Here is a 24,810-nt window from a genome sequence, read left to right as displayed (position 1 = left end):
CTCCCTGGGAGGAAGGATGTTCCCAGCAGGGACGTGTTTCCATGCCCATGTGTTCCCTCGACAGCTGGTGGAATGTCCCGATCTTCCCCGCCTCTTGGCCTTTGCACTGGCTGTGCCCTCTGCTTGGATTGCTGTCCATCTCCCTCCTCCAGGTCCCTTTTACTTACTTTGTAGTTTTTAAAATGTTTGTTTATTTATCTTTGAGAGAGACAGAGAGAGCGAGCATGCACCAGAGCAGGGAAAGGGCAGAGAGAGAGAGAATCCCAAGCAGGCTCTGCACTGTCAGCGTGGAGCCCAATGCGGGGCTCCAACCCACGAACCGTGAGATCACGACCTGAGCTGAAATCATGAGTCGCGCTCTTAACTGACTGAGCCACCCAGGTGCTTCCTCCAGGTCCCCTTTTAAATGCCACCTCCTCAGGGAGTCCTTCCCTCACTCCCTCTCTCTTTTTTTTTTTAAAGTTTTTTTTTTTAATTTAAATAATTTCTACACCCAATGTGGGACTCAAACTCACAACCCCGAGATCAAGAGTTGCGTGCTCTCTCGCTGAGCCAGCCAAACGCCCCCCTTCCTTGACCCTCTTAAGTGGCTGTTCTCCCTGGTCCCAGTCACTCCTTGCCAGGTCACTCTGTGCTTACCGACGTCAGAAATTATTGTCTTCGGTTCACGTGGTCCACTGCGGCGGGAGGTGGTCTTGGTGACTTCCCTGATCCCCCTCAGGGGGACGGGTGCCCATGCCCCAGCAGCTGTGAGTGCCAGGTGCTCAAAGCCCCCACCTGCACTTCTTGGGAGACTTGCCCTTGGCCAGTTGGAGTTGTCTTGCAGGATATGCGGTGGGGGGTGGTCAGGGGTAGGATCAGAACCAGGGAGGGGCAAGTTGGGGCCAAATCATGTCAAGTGCCACGGCACTTGCCTTTACCTAAAATTCTGATATTTTTTTCACCATGGATTTAGGGTATTAATTTTGATTTTTTTTTTTAAAGATTTTCTTTTTTAAAGTATTCTCTACACCTAACGTGGGGCTCGAACCCACAAACCCGAGATCAAGAGTCGCATGCTCTACCGGATGAGCCAGCCAGGTGCCCCTAATTTTGATTTTTACAAAACACTGCATTAAAATCTGATTTATCTTGATTACTGAGTCTTTTTTGGCTTCCCCTTAAATTCTCTGCTTAAGGGGACAAGTCCTGAACCTGCTCAGAGGTAGGGCCTGAGAATCTGTATTATTAAATTGCCTTCCCAAACCCCTGCTGCAAGTCTTAGAGAAGCTCCGAGCTAAATTAGAGATAGGGGAGAACCACGTGACCTAAGAAAGAAAACAAATTAGGAAAGGCCTTCGTTGTTTCCCATAGAGCAATGAGTTCGCACACCATCGTCCCAGCTATAGGGAGTCAGATGCCTGTCCCAGGGTCAAAAGGGAAGGCTCAGTAGGGCAGGGGCAAGGAATTTGCCCCCATGCTCCCATGAGAAGGGGTCTTATATTCAGTGTGATTTGGAGCTGGGCTTTCTGCATTACATTCCACATTGCCAGGGAAAAGTAGAAAAGCCACAGTTGTCAAGTTGGTCACTTTTGTCCTAGAAGCAGCAGGTTAGGTGTTCCAAGGCCTCCTACTTCTTAATTAGGGCCAAAGACCCTCAACCCCTCTCTGGGTGTGAGGGTCAGTGTCTAGAGCTCCTCTGTCCCTCAAGGGAGGTCTGGAGAGGTGCCCAAGTCTGGGCCTCTATCTTGGCCACCAGCGCAGATCAGAATCTGTGGAAGAACATGCAGACGTCTCAGCCCTTCAGTGACCCCAGCTCCTTCTCTGCACAACCCCAGACTCTGTCTTCAGTGTGTGTGTGTGTGGGGGGGCACATCTCCCCCACCAGGGCTGTCCCATTTGGGGCTCCCTCCTCCACCCAAACGGTATTTGCTTTCCACTCCCCTCCATTTTATACCCCTCTGTGTCACGTTTCGGTCTGTTTAGCATTTTCAATTGACCCCTGTCTCTCACAGCCACTTTGAAGGAGGGGGAGAAGGTCATCCCATAAATCTAAGATATTAGTGCTGTGACGGCAGTGCCGGATTGCTTCGGTACCCGCCAGGCTGGGGAAGTTAGAGCTAATTAGTCTGAAAACTTACTTTTCAGGCATGAGTCACTGGAAGCAGGTGTCAGGGGAGCCTTTAACAAGCCCTCGTGACTCAAATGATGTTTCCACTCTGCACTGCTGTGTGTACATCGTGCTGAGATGGCCATGCCCCTCCGCCCAAGACAGAGAGAGGGACGTGCTTGAAGGCCTGTCTACTTCCGGGCCGTCTGTCCCATCTCCCTCCACTCATTCATTCGTTCATTCCACGGATGTTTCGGGAGCACCTATTAGGTGCCAGGCCCTGTGCCGGGTGCTGGGAATCGGCAGTGCGAGTGGGGCTCACAGTGCGAGAGCAGCGCTGACCTCCTCGTGCAGGAGACAGCCCATAACTGAGCGGCAAAGAATAAAGGGCACCTGGGAAGGTCGACAGGTGGATGAGGAAGATCAAGCAGGGTAGGAGGGAGTTGGGGGGAGAGACTGGTGTGCATTCTTTAGAGAGGTGGGCAGGGAGGCGAGGGAAGGGGCAGCCTCTCGGTGTTCTTTGGGAAGGGCATTCCCAGCAGAGGGATCTGCAGGTGTGAAGGCCGGAGCTGGGAACCGGCTGGGTGGGTCAGAAGGGCTGAGGCCCCTGTGGCTGGGGGCGGTGAGCAAAGCAGAGAGAGGTGGGTGACGAGGCTGGAGAGGAGGGCGGGGCCTGGGTCACTCAGGGCATTTGGGCTTTATTCTCGATGTAATGGATGGCCACTGGTGGACTCAGGCAGGACAGTGAGGTGGTCAGATTTGTGTCAGAGCGTGCTTCCTGCTGCCGGCCCAGGGGAGGGGCGGTGGCCAAGGCAGTAGCGGCTTTGTGATGAAGAAAGCAATGTTGCCCTGCCTGTGAGGGTGACAGCAGGCTGTGGCCGTGCCCTGGGGGTGAAGCCCCCTCCCTGTCCAGGCACAGGGGGCTCTGATGCCCTCGAGCTGAGGAAATCTGTTGGCAGGCTGGGGGTCTCTCTATGATGCATCACCCACACTACCTGACATTCCCAGTCAGAGGGGTTGCCTTTGCTTCCCAGACTGCCCAGGGGACCACGGCCACCTTCGCAAAGCATCCAACCTACTCTAGGTGTAGATTCAGGTAAATGATTTAAAGCATTTTTTTTTTAAAAGAATGTGACACTAAATGTGGATAGAAAAGAAAATCCACAGTGGTTTTAAAAAATAAAATGAAGTGACTTCTCCTTTATAATCAGCGATGCTGACAGGCCCCCTTGGCGTCTACTTAACTGCTGGGGTGCCTTGGGGGAAAGTCGGAGAATCGTAAGGTACAAGGAAGAGAACAGAGGATATGAGAGAAGGGAAAAGGGAGGAAGAGAGGCCAGGAAAGTGAGAGGAATCGAAAACTAGGGGAGGATATGTGGTATTTATTGGCCATTTCCCCAAAGGCCTCTGTTCTCTTTTCCCCAACGCCCCCTGGGCCCCACCAGGCCTGAACGACCCAAGGAAACAGGCCCCTGTACTCCCAGTACCGGCCCTGGCTGGCTTTGCAAACAGCTTCCTCTCTTCAGAGCCCTGGGGAAGGCATTTACTCTCTTTTTCACTGGTTTTCTTTTTTTTTTTTTTTTTTTTTTTTTTTAAATTTTTTCAACGTTTATTTATTTTTGGGACAGAGAGAGACAGAGCATGAACGGGGGAGGGGCAGAGAGAGAGGGAGACACAGAATCGGAAACAGGCTCCAGGCTCCGAGCCATCAGCCCAGAGCCCGACGCGGGGCTCGAACTCACGGACCGCGAGATCGTGACCTGGCTGAAGTCGGACGCTTAACCGACTGCGCCACCCAGGCGCCCCTCACTGGTTTTCTTTAATTGCGTACGATCCACACTACACACAGACATTTGCTGTTGCCATTTGTATTTTTTTCTCCAGGCAGGCCCATGAAGCAAGTCTTTGCTGGGCATGTTATGTACATGGTGGAAAGAACAAAGCCACCTCCTTATTGAGGGAAACAGACATGGGGGGGTGGGGGGTGGCGGGGGTGCTGGGCTCTCAGCCAGCTTCTCCTTCACTTGTGGAGGCAGAGTGGCAGGGGCTCCTCTGTGGACCTTGCAGTCTTCCTCCTCGGGGTGTGGTTCCAGTCGGTTCTGTGCCAGGGCCGCGCTCAGAGCAGCACGTGCCTGAAGACGCTTCTGATAGTGACGGCAGTAGCTTCAGGCCGCAGAGGGCAGGCAGAGCTGGGGGTATCCTGGCGGCGGCGGCGGCGGCGGGGGGGGGGGGGGGCGGCGGGGTGTGTCCTCTGGGCTCAGTTGTTGTCTCTGGTGTCCGAGGAGGCACTTCCGAACAAGATGTCACTGTCGTGCGACATGCTGCTCAGCTGCGACTTGGTCTTGATGAGGAACTGCGCCCTCCGGAACATCACCCTCTCCTGCTCCTGCTTGAGCTCCAGGTAGGAGCGTGAGAAGGTGTGGAAGATGGAGGTCACCGGGAAGGCCATGAGCAGGATGCCGCTGAGGATGCTGCTGAGCGCCACCACCTGGCCGGGCGTGCTCCGGGGCACCATGTCGCCGTAGCCCACGGTTGTCATGGTGATGACGGCCCACCAGTAGCAGGCAGGGATGCTGGTGAACTCGGGGCTGTCGGCCATCTCGTTCTCGATGACGTAGAGAAGGGGGGCAAAGAGGGCGATGGCCACGCAGAGGAAGAGCAGCAGGAGCCCGAACTCGCGGGTGCAGCGGCGGGCCGTGAGCCCCAGCGTCTGCAGCCCCAGGGAGTGGCGGGCCAGGCGCATGACGTACAGGATGCGCAGCGCCCGCAGGACCCGCAGCACCAGCCCCACCTTGTCCAGGTAGCTGTTGCCCGCGCCGGACTTGCGGCGGCCCGCGGAGGCGCCGTCCACCAGCAGGGTGATGTAGTAGGGCAGGATGGCCACCATGTCGATCAGCGTCAGCGGGCTCCGCAGGAAGGCGAACTTGCTGGGCGCCTGGATGAGCCGCAGGAGGAACTCGAGGGAGAACCAGCCCACGCACACCGACTCCACAATGAAGACGTTGCGGCACATCTGCGAGCACCGGCCCTGGGAGAGAGGCGGGGAGGTCAGGGGGAGAGGTCAGCCGTCCTCCCAGCGAGGCCGTTGCGTGCTATGCCCCGGCCCCTCTCTAGTGAGGCTCCCTTCCTGGGCCACGCCGGCCAGGCCGAGGGCTGCAAGCACCTGCATCCACCGCTCTTCATCTCTCTCTGGAGGCCACACCGGGCTCCTGGATTCCAGGCCCCGCCCCCAGACCCCAGGCCCCGCCCTTGGATTCCAGACCCCGCCCCTGGATTCCAGACCCCGCCCCTGGATCCCGGAGCCCGCCCCCGGATTCCAGACCCCACACCCCAGATTCCATACCCCCCCCACCCACCCACCCCCGCCGACTCCAGGCCCCGCCCTTGGATTCTAGACCCCGCCCCCGGATTCCAGACCCCACACCCCAGATTCCATACCCCCGCCCCCGGACTCCAGGCCCCGCCCTTGGATTCCAGACCCCGCCCCCCAGATTCCATACCCCCCTCCAGGCCCCGCCCTTGGATTCCAGGCCCCCCCCCCCCCCCCCCCCGGACTCCAAGCCCCTCCCTTGGATTCCAGACCCCGCCCCTGGATTCCAGACCGCATACCCCAGATTCCATACCTCCCCCGCCCCCCCCCCCCCCCCCCGGACTCCAGGCCCCGCCCTTGGATTCCAGACCCCACATCCCAGATTCCAGACTCCCGCCCCCAGACTCCAGGCCATGCCCCTGGATTCCAGACCCCACCCCCCAGATTCCAGGTCCCACCCCTGGATTCAAGACCCCAGAAGGGCTGCCTCCTTGACTCCACCCCTGGAATGTCTGATAGGTGTCTCAAACTTATGCCCCAAAGTGGCTCCTGATTTTTTTTAAGTTCTTTTTATTGATTTTATTGGCTATAATTGACACAATATTGTGTAAGCGTCAGGTGTACAACATGTTGATTTGATACATCTATAATATTGCAATATGATTACCACCACAACCTTAAGCTAACACCTTTATCACCTTGTGAAACTATCATTTCTTTTTGGGGGGGTGGAAACCCATTAAGATTTAGCCTCTTTGGGCTCTTGCTTGCCCCTGCACACCTGCCCACCAGTGCTGTCCCTTCTTAGCTATCCACCTTGCCAGTTGCTGGGGTCTGGGAGACTCAGCCACATTCTAACCCCTCTCAAATGATCCTCAGGAAATCTGGTTGGTTCTTCACTTAAAATTATTTTGGGGCATGTAGGTGGCTCAGTCGGTTAAGTGTCTGCCTCCTGATTTTGGCTCAGGTCATGATCTCTCGGTCTGTTGTCACAAAGCCTGCTTGGAATTCTCTCTCTCCCTCACTCTCTTCTTCAAAATAAGTAAATAAACATTTAAAAAAATAAAATGATTCCAGAATCAAACCACTTCTCATATGTCTGGTGCCCTCACCTTGGTCCAGCCACCGTTCTCTCTTGCCTGAACAGTCGCAGGCACCTCTTTCCTGGGATCCCTGGTCCCTACAGTTTATTTTGCACACAGCCAGAGGGATGCTGAGAACATGAATCAGATCCTGTTCATTCTCTGCTCAGCACCTTCCATGGCTCACAGAGATAGCTTGGAGTCCTTTCTGGGACACATGGCCTTGCTGCTACCTCTCCCACTCCCTAGCCCCCCTCCTGCCCTGTTTCTGTGCTCCAGCCTACACCCGGGGCTCCCTGCACCCCCAAGCCAGGCCTGGAGTTTCTGCTCCCCCTGTGGGAGTCTTCTTCCTGGAGACACCCACATGGCTCTGCCCTCCTTTCCTCCAGCTCTTTGCCTCATTATCACCTTCCCAGGGAGGTCTTTCCTGATCCTCACCCTGATTAAAAGTCCCCTCCTCCCTTTGTCTTCCACCCTGATTCCCCTTTTCCTGCTCTGTTCAGAGGGCTCATCATCTCTTAATATGCTTTATAAGTTACTTATTTGTCATGTTTATTGTCAGTTTCCACCCTCCACCTCCCCTGTTCCCCTGACCCAGCTGATTATAGCCCCACAGGGAGGGGCAGCTGTGTTCTCTCTCTGTTCACCCTCAGGACCCCAGTGACTGGAGCGGCCTGGCACGTGACAGGTGACCAATTCATGTTGGTCACCAGAATGGATGGAAGCACATGGGACTGGCGTTTATTTATCTATTATTATTATTTTTAAAGTTTATGTATTTATTTTGAGAGAGACAGAGAGAATGTGAGCAGGGGAGGGGCAGGGAAAGCGGGAGGATTTCAAGCAGGCTCCAGAGTGGAGCCCAAGAGGGGCTCGAACTCCTGAAACTGAGATCGTGACCTGAGCCAAAATCCAGAGTTGGACGCTCAACCCACTGAGCCACCCAGGTGCCCCGGGAGTGGCGTTTAGATGGGAGTGCCAACTCAAGGCCAGGTGGGCAAAGGGAGCCCAAGAGAGGTGGGCACGGGGGTGGGGGGTGGGGGTGGCGGCCTGCCAGAGAACACAGCTGTCCTGCTAAGTACCTCCTGACGACTGTCCCAGGAGAATTCAGGCTGCTGCCTCACCAAAGTCTGCAGGGGGGCTGGACATCTGGAGTTCTGCGTGAAATTCCTGCGTTTTAAATGTTGCAATAATTCAATACAGAGAAACCACTCTGTGGGCCACTCAAACGCATCTGTGTGCCGCATCTGGCATACGGGCTGCCAGCGGGTCTCTCTGGTCTGCAATGGGACTGGGCGGGTAGACCGTCCCCAGTGGCTTCAGACCTCCGTCTGACAGAGTGGGCAGGTGCGTGTGGTGCCAGCCTGGGCACCTGTCATTCCTGGGCACAGCTGGGTTCTAGGAGGCTTGTGATAGCAGCTCTCTCTAGGAATACGTTAGAGGCTGGAGAGATGAACTAGGCCTGGGTGGGGCTCTGAGGTCCCGGTCCTCTGTGATGGGAAGCCCCCTCCTCTAGAAAGCCCTCCTGGAGTGTGCCCCCTCGAAGTATCCCCAGCACAGTTGGCGGGCCTCTCCTGAGAGCCCCCTTGGCTTGGGTCTCACGCTCAGGGTCACAGGGATATCCCTGTCCCTCCTGCACTAGACCTGAAGTCCCTGTAGCTGGAATACTCATTCTGGTCACCCTGCGATGCCTGGCGATGCCTGAAGACAGTGCAATACACTCAAAGGTGTGCTCAGGGAGCAAGTGAAACAGTGAATCCCACTGGTCTCCAAAATGAAGTCAAAGAATGGCATTTTCGGTGAATCATGAAGAAGTCCAGGCATGATTTAAAAAAAAAAAAAAAAAGCAAGGGTCAGAAGTTGAACAGAACAGTGGCTTTATTGGTATTTTCCTAGTAAAATCAGGATTGCCTATGTTGGAGTGAAGAAGAAATTTATGCTACACACAGGTGCTTTCGGACAGGTCTCAAACAATGAGCCTTTTCTCTTTCTTTTTTTGGCAGGTGCATGTAATCCTTATCATTAGCACTTCCTGCACGCTCCAGCACCAGGCATCATTCCAATCACTTCCCGTAGACTCGCTCAGAAAGTGAGGCACAGAGAGGTTAAATAACTCGTCCACAGACACACAGCCAGAGTGGACAAAACGGGATCCAAATTCAGGCCATCTTCATCATTCCCCCTTCTGCTTATCAAAAATTAATTTTACTGGTCGAGTGCTGCTTCTTTTCAATACTTATTTTAAAAATTCAAAGTACAGGGGTGCCTGGCAGCTCAGTCTGACTTCGGCTCAGGTCATGATCTCACGGTTCACAGGTTTGAGCCCTGCGTCGGGCTCTGTGCTGACAGCTCAGAGCCTGGAGCCCCTGCTTTAGATTCTGTGTCTCCCTCTCTCTCTCTCTCTGCCCCTCCCCTGTTCGTGCTCTCTCTCAAAAATAAATAAACATTAAAAAATTTAAACAATTTATTTATTTATTTATTTATTTATTTATTTATTTATTTTTTCAACGTTTTTTATTTATTTTTGGGACAGAGAGAGACAGAGCATGAACGGAGGAGGGGCAGAGAGAGAGGGAGACACAGAATCGGAAACAGGCTCCAGGCTCCGAGCCATCAGCCCAGAGCCCGACGCGGGGCTCGAACTCACGGACCGCGAGATCGTGACCTGGCTGAAGTCGGACGCTTAACCGACTGCGCCACCCAGGCGCCCCAAAAAATTTAAACAATTTAATGTATACAAAAGCCCTAGAAACCCCCCATGTATCATGAATGCAACAGTTGGTGTTACTTCCTTCATAAGATATGTACACAGAAAAGTCCTCGTGTGGTGAGCAGTTCCAATGTTCCATCAGAGTTCACATGAAGCACTTAGCACATGCAGGGTACACAGCCAGTGCTCAATAAATGCTGGCTTGGCGCTATTTTTATGTTGAGTTCACACAACCATACCCATTTCTCCATTGCCTATACAGTTTGTACCTGTCTGAATGTTTTGGTCTTGAAACTTGCTTCTAGAATCGTCCCTCCCCACCACCCCTCCCACCCATATGGGGAAAGGGTCCCAACTCAAAAGCCCAAAGGTCTCATACACTACGAAGCTGAACTGGGGAGCACACACTTTCCGTAGACTCACCGCCCCCCAAGAGCTGCTGTGTGGACTGCACAGGGGGCACAGGCCAGAAGTCCTGCTGTATACATTTTGAGAGGCTGAGAGTTCAAATTAAAAAAAAATTTTTTTTTTAATGTTTATTCATTTTTGAGACCGAGAGAGACAGAGCATGAATGGGGGAGGGGCAGAGAGAGAGGGAGACACAGAATCGGAAGCAGGCTCCAGGCTCTGAGCCATCAGCCCAGAGCCTGACGCGGGGCTTGAACTCACAAACCGTGAGATCGTGACCTGAGGTGAAGTCGGACGCTCAACCAACTGAGCCACCCAGGCGCCCCAGAGAGTTCAAATTTTTAAATGAAAAACACCTACTTTTATTTTTAAAAATTTTTAGAGTTTTTTTTTTTTTTTTTTTTTTGAGAGAGCGAGAGACAGTGCGAGCAGGGGAGGGGCAGAGAGAATGAGAGAGAATCCCAAGCAGGATCCACACTGCTAGCACAGAGCCAGATGCAGGGCCCGGACTCTTGAGCTATGAGATCATGACCTGAGCTGAAATCAAGAGTCAGATGTGTAACTGATGGAGCCATCCAGGCACCCCCAAAACACCTTAGTTTTAAAAGTTGGCAACCAAGTCAGGCTTTTAGGGAGCACGGTACGGGCCAATCACACACTTCCGTGAGGCTCTGTGGAGTCCCAGGCTGCCGTGTGGGCCCCGTACTTCCTGGTTTAAGACCACAGGATTTGGATGCAGTCAGACCTGGGTCTGGGCAAGCTGCTCTGCCTCAGCGTTCTGTCACGTGGGTATAAGCACCCCTCCTATACCGGGGTGCTGGAAGTTTCACTGAGAACTTAAGATTTAAGCAGAACTACAGCCCAGCCCCTGGCTCCTAGTAATTGCCTGCCATGTGCTACCCCTGAGACCTGAGCACACACCTCAGTCAGGCCATGGAGCAAACATGTTACACGCATTTAACACAGAGATGCTCACTATTTGAGCACATGTGCACACACACATACAGCTACCAATAAAAATTACGTTCGGGACCTGGAAAATGGTTCTGGGATATTTACAAAATATATAGATATATATATTTATAGACATATGTTTTTTAGGTTTACTTAATTGTTTTGAGAAAGCCGGAGACAGCACAAGCGGGGGAGGGGCAGAGAGAGAGGGAGACAGAATCCCAAGCAGGTTCTGCACTGTCAGTGCAGGAGCCCGGTGCGGGGCTTGAACTCATGAAACCATGAAATCATGACCTGAGCCCAAACCAAGAGTCGTATGCCTAACCAACTGGGTAACCAACAGTCACCCAGGTGCTCCTTAAATATATTTTTTACAACCGTTTATTACTTATTTTTGAGAGAGAGAGTGTGAGCAGGGCGGGGTGCAGAGACAGAAGGAAACAGAAGATCTGAAGTAGGCTCCACGCTGATAGCAGAATCCCATACGGGGCTCAAACTTACCCCCAGATCATGACCTGAGCTGAAGTCAGAGAAAACTCAACCGACCGAGCCACCCAGGCACCCCATTCTGGGCTATTTTTAAACACGGGAATTAGGAAGGCTGAGAGAGGGATCACGTGGGTGAAATAAATTTTGAGGATATATTATGTGTTTAGCCCAGGGGCAGGCACATCATAAATCACATCATCCATGTACTACTCACTCATTTGCTCCTTCCCCAGAGCGGCTGAGCACCTCGTCCGGGCTGGACCCTGTTCTAGACCCCGGGGAGCACAGCGCACACCGGGAGGGGCCCGGGGCTCACGTGTGAACGCGGAGTTGGACAACACGCGTGGAAACAGGCGGTCAGAAGGGACTGGAGATGCTGCTCGGCCAGCGCAGGCCAGGAAGGCCTCCTGGTGGAGGGGACAGTGCGGGCGCGGAGGGTGTGGGCGTCTGGGAGGGAGCGGCCCGCAGGACTGCTTGGTGTCCTGAGTGCAGAGACCCTCCCCGCACGCAGCCCGGGCCCGCGGCTCTTACCTGCTCCTCCTCTTCCCGCAGGCTGGGCAGGGTGCTGATGGACAGGTTGACGGCAGTGACGGTGACGAAGAGCACCGAGAGGCAGGCGAACACCTTGCCCGGCAGCCCGGAGTGCGGCCTCTCCACCATGTCGCGCAGTCTCCGCATGCAGCGGCCCAGGCGGCCCTCGCCCTCGGCCGCGCCCTCGCTGCCGGGGTCCTCGCTGGACGGCGGCTCGTCGTCGTCCTCCTCTGCGCGCTCCACCACGTCGGAGAACTCCTCGATCTTCTGCAGGTAGCGGCGCTTGCAGCAGCCGTCCAGGCGATCCTCGGCGACGCCCCAGTACAGCAGCTCCTCCTGGAAGGACAGGGCGCACATCTCCCGCAGCAGGCGGAGCTTGCCGGCCCGCAGGAAGGTCAGGATGGTGCCGAACGCCCCCGGGTGGCGGTCGAAGAAGAATTCGTTGCAGGTCACGTCGTAGTCATCGCACACGTTCAGGATGTCGTCGAAGTTGGTGCAGGCCTTGAGCTGGCCCAGGCGCGTCAGCGGGAACTCCTCGAGCGTGGTCCAGGGCAGCGAGTACTTGATGCCGCCCACGTTGATGATGATCTGCCGCCGGCGGTCGTCGGGCTGGCCGCCCTGGCGGGGCGCGTCCTGGGGCCGGGGCCGCAGGCGCTGCGCGCGGCGGTAGAAGACGCCCTTGAGGGACTGGCCCTGCGGGAAGAAGGCCGGGTGGAAGGAGGCGTCCGAGGTGCAGCTCAGGGCGCTGTAGTCGTAGTCAGAATTGTCTCCCGGTAAGAGGGTCATTTTGGGCCTTCACATCCCCCTCGGGCCTGGGGGGAGAAGGGAGGAGAGACCCTCAGCGACTCCAGAGCCTGGGCAAGCAGTCCCGAGGCTGCAGACATGTGCTGTTAGGGACCGAACTGTGTCCCCCCCGGATTCATAGGGGAAGCCCTGAGCCCCGCGGGCCAGCAGTAGGAGGCAGGGCCTGTGGTGTGTGTGTGTGTGTGTGTGTGTGTGTGTGTGGTGGGTGATTAGATTTAGATGAAGTCGTGAGGGGCGGATGAGTGCCCTTCTAGGGGGGAGGAAGAGACACCAGAGCTCCCCCTCTCCCCACCTTGCAAGGACACAGTGGGAAAACAGCCCTCTCCAAGCCGGGAAGAGAGTCCTCACCAGAAGCCAAGCACACGTGGCACCTTGAACCTGGCCTTCCAACCTCCAGAACCGGGAGCCAGGCATGTCTGTTGTTTCCGGCCCCTGCGTGGGTGTTTTGTGACAGCAGCCCAAGCTGACTAAGACATGCACTTAAGAGTAAAATGAGCAATAGTGTCATTCAGCCTTTATTGCACAGAACGATTCTTCTACATCCCCCTCACTTAGGCCATCAAAACTTACTGAGTGCTCCCGTGGGCCAGGCACTGCTCTAAGCCCTGGGGGTTTGCACGGAGTCAGACACGGTCCCTGGCCCCCCACCCCCACCCCCCCGAGCCGACATCCCAATGGACTGCCACACGACATCTGTACTATTACCTACCTAATGCTTTGTTTTAAATTAGCCTGGTTTTTTGTTATCATTGTATTCATGTGGCTTGGAAAGTCAGTTTAGCGTAGACCAGGGGTTCTCGGGCTGATTTTGTTCCCAGGTAGACGTGTGGCAATGTTTTGATGGTCATGACCGGGGGAGGCCACTGACATCTAGTTGATAGGCGCCAAGGGTGCTGCTCAACATCATATGATGAGCCGGCCAGACACCACAGCAGAGAATTCTCTGGCCCCCAAAGCGCATGGTGTGAAGGTGGAGAAGCCCTGATGTGGTGGTTCCTCATGGCCTGGGCAAGTAGTACTTAATCTTGACCTGTTTCAATTTCCTCATCTGTACAGTGGGTAAAACCACTTGGCCTACTTCCTAGAATTGCTGAGAGGATTCCATGAATTATGTGCATAAGAGCCCCTCGTAACAGTGGCTGGCACATAGATACTCAATCATTTTTGTCTATTGTTACTGTTTGTGTTTATCTGAAAGGGACACCTTGCTTTGCTTCCGTAAGTGGAAAACCTGTATCACTGGCCATAAATAACAGGCAGTGTCCAAAGAAACGCATTAATTATCACAACAGTGTCACAGCTGCTCATGTATCAGCAAACATCATTTTGGGGAGATAGGGGTGAACCGGGCAGGCATGCCCACTCCTCCAGGAAATGTTCCTTGGCTCTTCTGGGTGAATTGAGTCTTCCCACGCCTGTACCTGGGGCATGATCTTTGCCATATCTGTATGCAAGCCTGGCTCCTTTATAAGACTGCTTGCTCTGTGGGGCAAGAACTGGGCTTGATACTCCGCTCCGAATCCCCGTGCCCAGCACTGTAAGAGCTGAAAGGGCTTCCCGAATGAGGCCAATGTGATGAAGGCACTTCTGAGAACCTGAGGTCAAAATATCTGCTCGCACAGGCCCTGTCTTTCCCAACCCTCAAAGCTAACCAAGGCTATGTATTCATTCATAGCTCATGGGCTGAATTTGGCTCACAAATATTCTGCCTGGCTTGGAGATTTTGAAAATGGAGGAATTTTGTGTAAAAATTTATATTCTCGGTTTCTCTTGAAAAAAAAAATCAGACACTTGGCAACATTTGGCCTAAATTCCGGCTGAGAAATGACCGCCTCCTGTCGGCAGGGTGTGCATGCTACAATCTACCACAGTCCCCACCCCTCCCTGTTATCTTTCTCACAGCCACTCCCCTTCACTCATGTAGGTTTCCTTCCTGGCCCCTGTAGGCATTTGAGTTGGAGACCCTAGATGATGGCAACTGAGCTCTCCAGAGTTAAGCCGATCCACAGGAAAGTATTAACAGTCTAATACTCTGCTTTTAAAAATCATCATCCTTCCCTCCAGCCCAGTACCCCGTGGAAGCAAGTGGTACCAGCAAAGTCTATCAGTGCCAATGGAAACCCATTGCCAATACCTGAGCGTCAATCTGTGCTACGGACACGTTCAGGGAAAATGCACGAGCGCACACACGGGTGCACGTACACCTGTATGGATGGAAAGAGTTCAGCAGGAGCCGGGCGGGGGGGAGGGGAGTCCATCTGAAAGAGGCTCCCATCCTAACGGAAATTCTTTTACATAAAGCAAATCGTCACTCCACTCATTTGTCTTTGGGGAAAGTGTCACAGATTGGGTGCTGGGAAACCAGGGGACACCTGCGTTTGAAATGAAAATGATTTGATTTTAGAGTGTTGAGAATGTTTCTTAACTTCGCCTAAAATTGGAACCGATCTCCTCGGGCACAGCCTGCCAGAATCCTTTGGGGGAGCGAGAATAATCCCTTTCAGGCACTTCACATTAGCGGTACCGCTTTTCAGCTCTGCTGTCTTCTCTTTGCCACCGAAGACAAGAGGAGAAGCGACATTCTGTTTGGCAAGAGTGGTGGCGGAGGAAAAGGAACATTCATTCCTCTTGTCCTGCAAGCCCTGAAGAGCCCCTGTGAAACCCCCTTGGCTGTAATCACCTCTTCCAGAATGTCTTCCTTCAACCTGTAGCTTTCCCGCCGGCAGAAAGCTCCCCCAATTAGAGACCCCTCGTTTCTTCCTCCCCTGACTCATGTCAGTTGTGAGTCAAAGCCTCAGCGTCCTATGTGGAAAGTTATCCTGTTTAGTGTGGAGAAGGGAACAAGAGCATACTATACGGTATGGAGAAGGAAAAAGCCCACTTCGTTTGGTCTGCTAGCACGTGGAAGGCCAGATGCTAGGGTTTGCTAAATGAGGAACGGGCACGCTTCTCCTGGGCCTTTGGTCTTGGGGACACCTCGTCTGATGGGTGTAGGGAGACGGCTCTGCATGCTAGACTCTAGAGTCTCGAACGAAGTCCAGAAATCAAAGAGGCCCCAAAGCCCTGCTTCTGGAAAATACTGCCGCTTTTCACCCAGCCTGACACCCTCCTGAGAAGTTTGGTCTTTTAAAACTTCTCTCCGGTGTTGTATCTGTCAGTTCCAGAGCACCATGGATTTTGGTGATTTTGCCTCTGAGGGGCTGTGGACGGTTGGGAAGAGAGCTGTCTGAGAACGGGGCTGTGAGGATAAGGATGAGGGGTCCAGAACTGTCATTCTGCAATTACTGCATGTTGGGGCTGTGACAGGTCTATAGGCAAAGCAAAGACAGACCCAGCCCCTGTCTTCAGGGAGTGGACATTCTAGTGGTGGAGGCGGTCCCTAAGTAAGGTCATTTCAGGAAATAGAGCAAGGAAACGACAGCAGCATGAGCTGGAGGGGTCTGGGAGGGCTTCTTGGAGGAGGGAACCTAAGGGCTGAGGTTGGACGGGAAGGGGCGGGGAGGGGGGGGAGGGGGGCGGGAATGGATTCCAGCGGTGCCATTCACCGAGGAGACGCTAGGTGGCGCCATGATGAGAACGGAGTTAGGGGCAGCATTTGCTGGCTGTGGGATGCGGGACAGGAGGGCAGGTGGGCAAATCCGGCAGAGAGAGCAGGGGTGAGGGTGGCTCGCATGGGTGGGTGGATGGACGGATGGTCGGATGGAGTCAGACCACACCAAAGCTGACCTGAGGATTTTGTGTGTTTGTGTGTGGGGTGGGTGGGTGGCAGCGTCATCAGCCCTGGCTGGGCTGCAGAGGGCGGGAGGACCAGGCTGGCAGAGAAAGGCTTAGCCCAGAGGCTGAGGGGCTCCCCGTGCCCAGCACCCACTTCCCCATCGAAGCCGCACTCCACACCAGGTCTGGTGAGCACAGGTAGACACCATTGGTGGGGCATGTGTAGGCAGAGTAACGCGACCCCTGGAGCCTGTGAATATGTTAGATCACAAGCGAGGAGGGATCAAGGCTGCCAATCAGCTGCCTTTGAGATGGCAAGATGATCCCGGATTCTCTGAAGGCCCAAGCAATCACGAGGGTCCTTAAAAGATAGAAGAAAGAGGTGGGAAAGTGTGTCAGACGCAATGCGATGTGAGGAAGACGCGACTGGCCTTGAAGACGGAAGGGGCCACAGGCCGAGGACAGCAGGCCGCCTCTAGAAGCTGGTAAAGGCAAGACCTGACTCTCCCCTGGGCCCTCCAGAAAGGAACGCAGCCTTGCTGAGACACCTTTATCTTAGCCCCGTAACGCCCATTTGAGAGACTTCTGTCTTCCAAAATGTGAGGTAGTAAGTTTGTGTTGTTTTCAGCCACTCAGTTTGTGGTACTCGGTTACGGTAGGAAAGTAACACACGGGATGCTGAGAAAAACCAGGCCCTACTCCCGCTCTGGGGTCAACCTGCTGACTACTCCAAGCTGGAGAAGAGCTCACTGGCTCTGAAATCAGGAGACCTGGGTTCCAGGCCAGTCACTCTGACTTGGGGGAAGTCAGGCCTCTCAGACTCACTAACCATATCTGTAAAATGGGGATACGACCAGCTCCGACCTCCTTGACTTATGGTGAGGACTAAGGCAGGTGACACAGGGTGATGTGCTTGGCCCAATGCCTGACACGCGGTGGACCCTCAAGGGACACCTGCTGTACTATTAGCTAGAAGAGAGGCCGGTCATCTTTCTCTCCACCAGCCAAGGGTGACTCCTTTCTTGACCCGACCCAGTGGGATCTGAACCCAGCATTTGTCTGACCCCCAGAGCCCACTGCTGGAGGGAGTACAGTCTGGTACAGTCTCTGGGAAAGCTATAAGGGGTATTGAGGGAAGTGATGGATGTTGCTGCAGTATGGCCCAGGAATCCCAGTCCCGGGTAGATTTCCCAGTCCTGGGTCCACAGGGATTGTGGCACACAATAGTATCTTAATTGTACTCAGATCCTTGACTCAGGGTCTGCTTCTGGGGAATCCGATCCAAGAGAGGAACAAGGCACAGGAAAGCATGTCCTGCGTTGCCTGTGGTGCTAGATGTCCCTTGGTGTCTATCCCAGGGTGGGGGGTGGGGGTGGGGAGGGATGGACAAGCGAGTCGTGGTAGACACAGATGGCAGAGGAATTAGAAGCATTGAACTAGATGTAGGTTTAGTAACACATTTAGATCTGAAAAGCATGATGCCGAGTGGAAAAGAAACAGAAGTTTATAGCACTATGCTATTTATGTAAATGAACACACACACACACACGTACGTTACATATTTCACAAAGACTCAAGCACATGGAAGGATCTGTATCAACCACAGGGAGGATGCCTGGCAGGGCAGGGGGAGGGGACAAACAGGGCGGCTGGAACGAGGGAACCATGAACAAGACAGCCTGTGGCATCGGCCAGTGATGAAGAGCGGCATGAAGGTAACACAACTCTGGGAGTTAATCCAGGTAAAGCAAAATGCAGAGCACAAAACCAGCCAAGTCACCAGGTTCTGAACTGCCCCTAGGGCTCAGTGGAGATACAGATTCTTAGGACCATCCCTAGACCTTCTCAGTCAGAATCTCTGAGGTTGGGGGGTAGGAACTGGCATTCTGATTGGCTCCCTTAGAGATTCTCACATGCGCTCAAGTTCAAGGGAGACCCAAAGAGTGGACGCCTTGAAAACCTGGAGATCACCCCCCTCAGGGGCCGGGGGATGCTAGAGCTGCTCTGGATTTTGGTAGGGAGCCCCCTGACCAACTTTTCCATCTCTCTGGAGGTTCGGGAAGGCTCTGCGGTACCCAGTAGAAACCCTTCTGGTGTGAGAGAAAACCTTCTGCACTGGGGCCGCCTTGATCAGATTCCCTTTGTGAGCCTACAGATCTGCTGAAACTCCCCATGCAACTTCTTTTCCTTCCCTTGGGAGAGAGATGGTGTGCGCAAGTTATGACAGAGGGCTGAGTACTCATTTCCGAAAATAAACAGTCATTTAAACCGTAAGGAGTCCTGAGTGGCTGAGGCTGCTCAGAGCCCATGGGGCCGCTGTGTGGTCAGCGTCTGACTACGAATGGAGGTACGAGACCCGGGGGTGGGGGTAGGAGGGGAGAACGGGATGGGACGAAGGTCCAAGTCCGGCTTGCCTGGCCGCCCCGGCTGCTCCTGCTGATGAGCCTTCAGCCCGAGACAGCCATCTGCACCCACCGAGTCACCGGCCCTCTCTGAGCCGCTTTCCTCCCTATGATGTGGGGATGAGTGTGCCTACCTCACAGGGCTGTTGTGGGGATCTGGTGAGTGGAACTCCTCTACGGGAAGTAGCAGTGCTGCCCGACTGCTCGCCCCCATGGCCGTGTCCCGTCAAGGTCACCAATGGGTTCCATAAACTGCTGCGCACTCATCCCGACTGCGAAGACGCCTCCTGGCCTTTTTCACAAACCACTGGTCTCTCTTGCCTCTGTTTTCCAGCCCTGTGCCGATCCCTTGGGACGGGGCTGTCTGTCCCTCTTCTGAGTGGGAGGGGGGATGCAGGGAGAGCGCTGAACACTCACCGCGCTGTAAGAACAGCAACCATGGCCACCCTTAATTGCACACTCAGTGCTAGGTGCTGTGCTAAAAGCCTTAATTGAGTGAGTCATGTCAGACATGACCATTAACACCCCCATCTTATAGATGAGGAAATTGAGGCTTTGAGAAATAAAAACTCAGGATTCTGGTGACAGAAGTGATGAAGCCAGAATCAATCTTCGCCTATAGGACTCCAAGGCAAACTGTCTGTATTTCATTGCTTCCCTGGATTACTGGTTCCTAGGAGGAGGGAGAGGTCTCCACCACCTGCAGCAAGCTAGGGACTGGAGCTCGCATCTCTTATTTTCTACGGACAAGCTTTTGGAAAGTCTTTTGTGAGGGGGGGGGAGCAGACAACTGCCCACGGCTGGGGGAAACACATTTATTCCTATTGTATATTTGCACAAGAGCAGCGTTAAGATATCGACAAAACCCTTGATGTTGTCAAAGTCTGAGGTGCCATTTTGGCCTCAGGGCAGAAGAGCTCTCCTGTGGTGTAAACGGGTTCCAGCCAGAGGTGAGGGTGTGGCCTCTGGGCCACACTGCCGGGTTCACCACTTCTTAGCTGTGTGCCCTTAGGAAAAGTGACTGCACCTCTCTGTGCCTGAGTGTTCTCAGCACACTGGGGTAATTAGCCCACCTTGTAAGTGCTTGGAGCTGTGGCTGCGCATGTTAGGGCTCTGTGTTTGCTAGAAAGGCTTTTGTGTAGGAAAACACCTGTTAGAAGAGGGGGCTTCGGCGCTGGCTCTCCTCTCACCTGGCACCCACATCAAGTCGTCCACTTGGTTGGACCTCAGTTTCCCCATCTGTAACATAAACTGAAGAGGCAAACCCCTATGGTAGGCACAATAATGGTCCTCCTAAGAGGTCTATGTCCTAATCCTCGGACCCTGAGAATATGTGGCCTTACGTGGCAGAAGAGATTTTGCCGGTGTGATTAATTAAACCCATGATCTTGAGGTGGGGATATGAGCCTGGATTATCTAGGTGGCCCCCCGTAATCACAAAGCATCCTTAAAGAGGGAGGCAGGAGAGTCGGAGTCAGAGAAGTAGATGTGATGACAGAATCAGAGGCCGGAGTGACGTGGGGCCAGGAGACAAGGATGCGGGCAGGTTCTAGAAGCTGGAAAGGGCAGGGAAATGGATTCTCCCCCAGGAGGAACACAGCCCTGCCGACCCCTTGACTTTAGCCCAACGAGACCCATTTTGGACTTCCGATCCCCCAATCTGTAAGATACTAAATTTGTGTTGCTTTGAGCAGCTACGTTGGTGGCAAGATGTGGCAGTGGGGACCTAACACAACCTCAAATGCCAACTTGCTAAACGAAAAGCGTTTCTGTCCTGAGCAGCTCAGGCTTTCGCTTCTTTTACTCACACCACGATTCTCAACCTGTGCCCTCACCCCAAGATCTCTCCACTCCGTCCTTGCCCTGCCAGCGCGGCTTCATCTGTCAGGGGTAGGGGCTCCTGGCTGGGCTGATTCAGAGGCGGGTCATGCTGCATTAATTCCCAATTAAAGCATTAAAATGGATCCAGCCAGCGGGCTGGCCCAGGTCCCAGCACGCTGGATCTCCTCGAGATGCGGCGCCTGCATGGAGACTCTGTCTGTCTTAGTTACCTGCTGTCCATCCTTGTCACAAGGCAGCCGTGCCGGGCGGATCTCAGTCCTGCTTCCCGAGAGCCCAAGATACTGGTGGGAGTGAAGTATTTGAGGGAGAGCTGGCTCTTCCCTCCATCTCCACCTGCTCCCCAAAAGAAAATGTGCCAGAGTCCCTGCACCCCTCTATAAAAAAGACAGATTGGCCTCCGGAGTCTCCTTATTCTACTTCTGGCAAAATAACACCCGATGCACATCTGTCTTCCACTGGGAGCTGTTCTGGGATGGAGGCAAAGGTTCTTTTCTATTTGCCTCCTCGCAGCCCCGAACCCCGGGAGCACAGGCATAAGCAGAGGAACAGTCTGGGGGAGCAGCGAGGACCTGGGGCAGCAGGCAGGGGACACTGCACACGCAGCCCTTCTGTTCCTTTTCCTTCAATAGGTGTTAAGGCTGCAGTGCCTGTGGCACGGTGTGGCGGGGCAGTGAGGAAGCAGGGAGAGCCTGGCTGTACCAGCCTGCCCTGGGGAGACGCAGGTGTGATGCAAAGCCACCACAGGGCAGGGGCAAATCTGAGGCACGATGCAGGTCCTGTCGGTGGCCCACTCACTCTGTGTTCTGATTTTGCCAACCAAATACTGTCTGCTCGATGACAAAAATGGCCAACAGTGATTGAGTGCTCGCAGGCTAGACTTTCCTGCCTCTCCCTTTTTATTCGTCCTATTTAGAGCGGCTTTTCCAGCCACCATTTTCCACCCAGGGACTACATTTCTGGGTTTAACAAACCAGCCAAGAGTGGTTTCCCAGACCCCTATGTCTTTGGCAACCGGAAATGCTGACTCTTCATCACGGATTTGGAAGAGGGATGTGGAGATAGGACAGCCCAGTGAAGACACTTTTTTGGGGTCCAGGGGGTTAATTCCTAATTTCTGGTTTGAGTGTCTTAGCCCTGCACCCGGGGGGGATGTTCCCTGGAGGCATCTCTCAAGCCTTTTGCCAGGACCCAGCTGTGTGTCTGATGCAGAGAGTTCAAAGTGGCAGTGGGATGGGAGCCTGGCTCCCAGATCCACCCCAACCAGGCTCTGTGGTGCCCCCAGCGTGGGTTCTCAAACCTTGGGACAGGGGTCAAGGCTCCCTTGTTTCCAGCACACGCACAGTTGCCCACAGGTTTGGAGACATCCTTCCACTGGAATGGACTGCTTTAGGGAATGACCCATAAGGGCAATCCCCAGAGGCCATCCTAACCTGTCTTTCTAACTCACCGTCCCTCACTCCCCACTCGGCAGGGGCCTCTGCAGAGGTCCAAGACAGAGGACACTGGGGCCAAGCTCAGGTCCGGGAGAACCCCAGAAGTCCACTCAAGAAAGCCAGCGTGCCCGGGCCACCTGTCCCTCCCCTGGCCCCGGCACTGGCCCCAGGTCTCCGGCAATGCCAAACTTCCCCTGAAGACTTGCTCCCCATAGTGGCTCCGGCTGCTGCCATGTGTGTGGGTATCAGACACACCCTAGTGAATAAAGCTCTGCTCAGATTCATAGAGGCAGGAGCCCCTCCACCCCCCACCCAATGAATCAGAGCAGCTCCCGCTCCCTCCTGGCACCTCCCCCCTGTGCCTCATCTCAAGGTGTCAGTGAAGGAGGTCAGGTCTCCATGTCTGTCTCATCCTCTGGGTGACTTTGGTGCCTGGCACCCTTTAAGTGCTTAAGAAAATGCTGCCTGAACAGACAACTTTAATGAACCGTCATTGGTGGGAGCCTGCATTCATCAGTGTTAGATCAGGATTTCTCAACCCCCTTCCCCATGATCAGCCTCCCCTACGGAGCTTTTTGAAGACATTTTCTTCCTATCCAAGAAACCTATTCCAGCTTTCCCGCTCCCCTTGAGAATGACTGCTTTACAGGAACCAAGGAAAAGGCGATTCTGCTTCTGCCTATACACAGGGGGGCTGCTGCAGTCAGCTACCCCTGTAGGCTGGGGCCTCCTCACGGCAGGGGCTGGGTCTCAGTCCCTACTTCTCTCCAGGTTGCAAGATGCTTCCATCCTATCCCACCCGCATCCCATCCCTCTCCTTCAGTGTTTTCTCCCCAGCTCAGCGCCTCAACAACTGTTAAGTGAATGAAATAATGCATGGGAGGCACTTGGCTTGGTGAGCTGCGCACAGTAGGTGCTCAACCCAGGTTTGTTCTATTCATGAATGAACGAATTCCTCTCTTTTCCTTTGGCACCCAGACTCCCGTCCATCCAGGCCGAGCCCCTCCTGGGTATGGAGCCCCTGAGGCTAAGGAGGCGACCACCACTTTTCCTACCATCAGATGCTAGAGGCTCCAGGGAACACAGCCGTCTTGGGATCCCGAGCGCCAAGCACACAGTGGGCGCTCAATAAAAGCTTGAGTAAATGAATGACTTAGTAAAGCCCATCTGCACTGGTGTTGATGCTGCATTCTGTGCCTAAGGATGGAGTGAATAAGCGAGTGACGGCCCCCCCTCTATCACCTCTCCCCAACACCCCCTCCACCCGGGATCCAGAAACCTCCGCCACAGCCAGGATTGCGCCCCTGCCCCGTCACCGCGGCGGAGCACGTCCGGCACTTCGCACCCCGGGGGACCGCTCGGGAAGAACTGAAGCCGGACCCGCACCGTGACGGTGGCGAGCGCGCCCCGCGCCGCCGTCCGCAGCCGCTGCCGGGTCCTCGGTCGCCCCAGCCTCCCAGCCCCGCGACCTTCGGTGCTTCCCCCCGCAGGGGGAGCCCGGGGGTCACGGCCACGTGCCCCCCAGCCCGAGCCGGAGCCCGAGTGTGCCGGCGCGGGGGCCGCCGCGCGCAAAGTTCCCACCTCAAGTTCCCGTCACGGCGTCCCCGCGGCGGAGTTGGCCCGGCCGCGGCCGCGGTCCCCCTGGGCTCTGCCGGCGGGTCCCGGGCGAGGGCGCGAGCAGGGGCCGGGAGCCGCCCGGGGCCGCCTCCCGGAGCCGCGGGCAAACTTCGGCCCCCGGGCCGGCTCGGCTCCCGCACTCGGACCCAGGGCCGCCCCGCCTCCGCCTCCCGGTCCCCGCCGGGCTCCGAGTGCGCCGGGAGCGCCGCGCCGCAGCCGCCGAGGGAGGGAGCGGGGCGGGAGGCGGGACGGAGGGAGGGGACTGCGCGCGGGGCGGGGAGAGTGGGCGCGCGGCGGAGAGCGCGGCGCTGGCCTCGCCCCGCGGCCCGGTTCCGCTGGGGGCCCGCGCCTCGGGTGGGCAGCGCTCCGCCCGCCCCCTGCCGGAGCCCCGCCGGGGCCGCGCGCGCGCGCGCCCCTCCGCCCCGTGCTCCCCGCCCCCTCCGCCCCGCGCGCGCGCCCCCTCCGCCCCTCGGCCCCGCGCTCGCCGCCCCTGGGCCGTCCGCGCCCCACCTCCACCCCCCCCCGAGGTCGCGCGCCTCGTCACGTGCGTTCCCCCCGCGCCTCGGGCGCCCTGCGGGTCCTGGACCCCTCGCGCTGCTGTCCCAGGGTCTCCACGTGCCACGCAAAGTCCCCGCATGCGCTTCAACCTTCTGGGGGCCACGGGCCGTGCTTTACCGCGAGGTCCCGGTGCACCGTTGCCCTCGGGTCCCTCATGTCACCGCGCGACAGGGACGGCACGCGCCTGGCGGCGTCAACTTCTTAGCGACGGCACCTGCCGCGCCGGGCGCCTTTCCCTCCTGGTCCGCGTGGCCCGGCCGCCGCCGGCACCCCTGGCCGACGCGGGGCACTCACACCGGGCCCTGGGGTCCCGGGGTCCAGCGCCCAGTGCACAGGCAGCCGGTCAGGAGCGACGCCTCGCTTCGAAATTGGTAGGAGTCGCGCTTTTGCTGGGGGGTTGGGTTGGAAGGCTGTGCCCGAGGGGGCGCCACGGCAGAGCCGCCTCTTAGTGTCGCTGGCCTCCCACCCTCCTTTCCTCTTTAACTTCCAGTCTCTGTGGCCTTTCCCCAATTTCAGAGAACAAAGAAAGGCTATGGAGAAACCCTGTTGGGGGCCGGGTCTGAGACCTGGTCCTTAAGCGTGAGTTGAACGCCCACTGGCGCCGTGGTGGGGACTACGACTGACAAGGACTTGTCCCCACGAACTCACCTTCTGCTCGGGGAAAGGCCGAGCCAGGAACACCGAGAACGAGCAGGACTGCGGTCTGTGAGAGGGGCGACGAAGAAGCCAGAGCAGGGTGGGAGGTACAGAGGGAGGGGCGAGACCCCTTTAGATTGACCACTGGGGAGGGGACGTATACACAGCCATGAACAAGGGTAAGGAGCCCATCTTTGGAAGATGTGGTAAGAGAGCTTTGCAGCTGGATGA

The 24,810-nt window shown here is 55.6% G+C and overlaps 1 protein-coding gene across 1 annotated transcript; it reads right to left on the bottom strand.

Moving 5' to 3' along the window:
• Positions 1-3,913: 3,913 nt before the first annotated feature.
• Positions 3,914-23,399, bottom strand: KCNG1 (potassium voltage-gated channel modifier subfamily G member 1). Its single transcript, XM_030308956.1, has 3 exons — positions 23,350-23,399; positions 11,574-12,385; positions 3,914-5,117 (listed from the first exon to the last, which is right to left on the bottom strand). Exons 2-3 carry the CDS (start codon positions 12,357-12,359, stop codon positions 4,347-4,349), a joined length of 1,557 nt encoding a protein of 518 aa, XP_030164816.1. The 5' UTR covers positions 12,360-12,385; positions 23,350-23,399; the 3' UTR covers positions 3,914-4,346.
• Positions 23,400-24,810: the final 1,411 nt, after the last annotated feature.

This window comes from Lynx canadensis, chromosome A3 (assembly GCF_007474595.2).
Source record: "Lynx canadensis isolate LIC74 chromosome A3, mLynCan4.pri.v2, whole genome shotgun sequence".
Lineage (NCBI taxonomy): Eukaryota > Metazoa > Chordata > Mammalia > Carnivora > Felidae > Lynx > Lynx canadensis.
The sequence above is the reverse complement of the archived record's forward strand: the minus strand, read 5'-3'. Positions and strand labels throughout refer to the sequence as shown.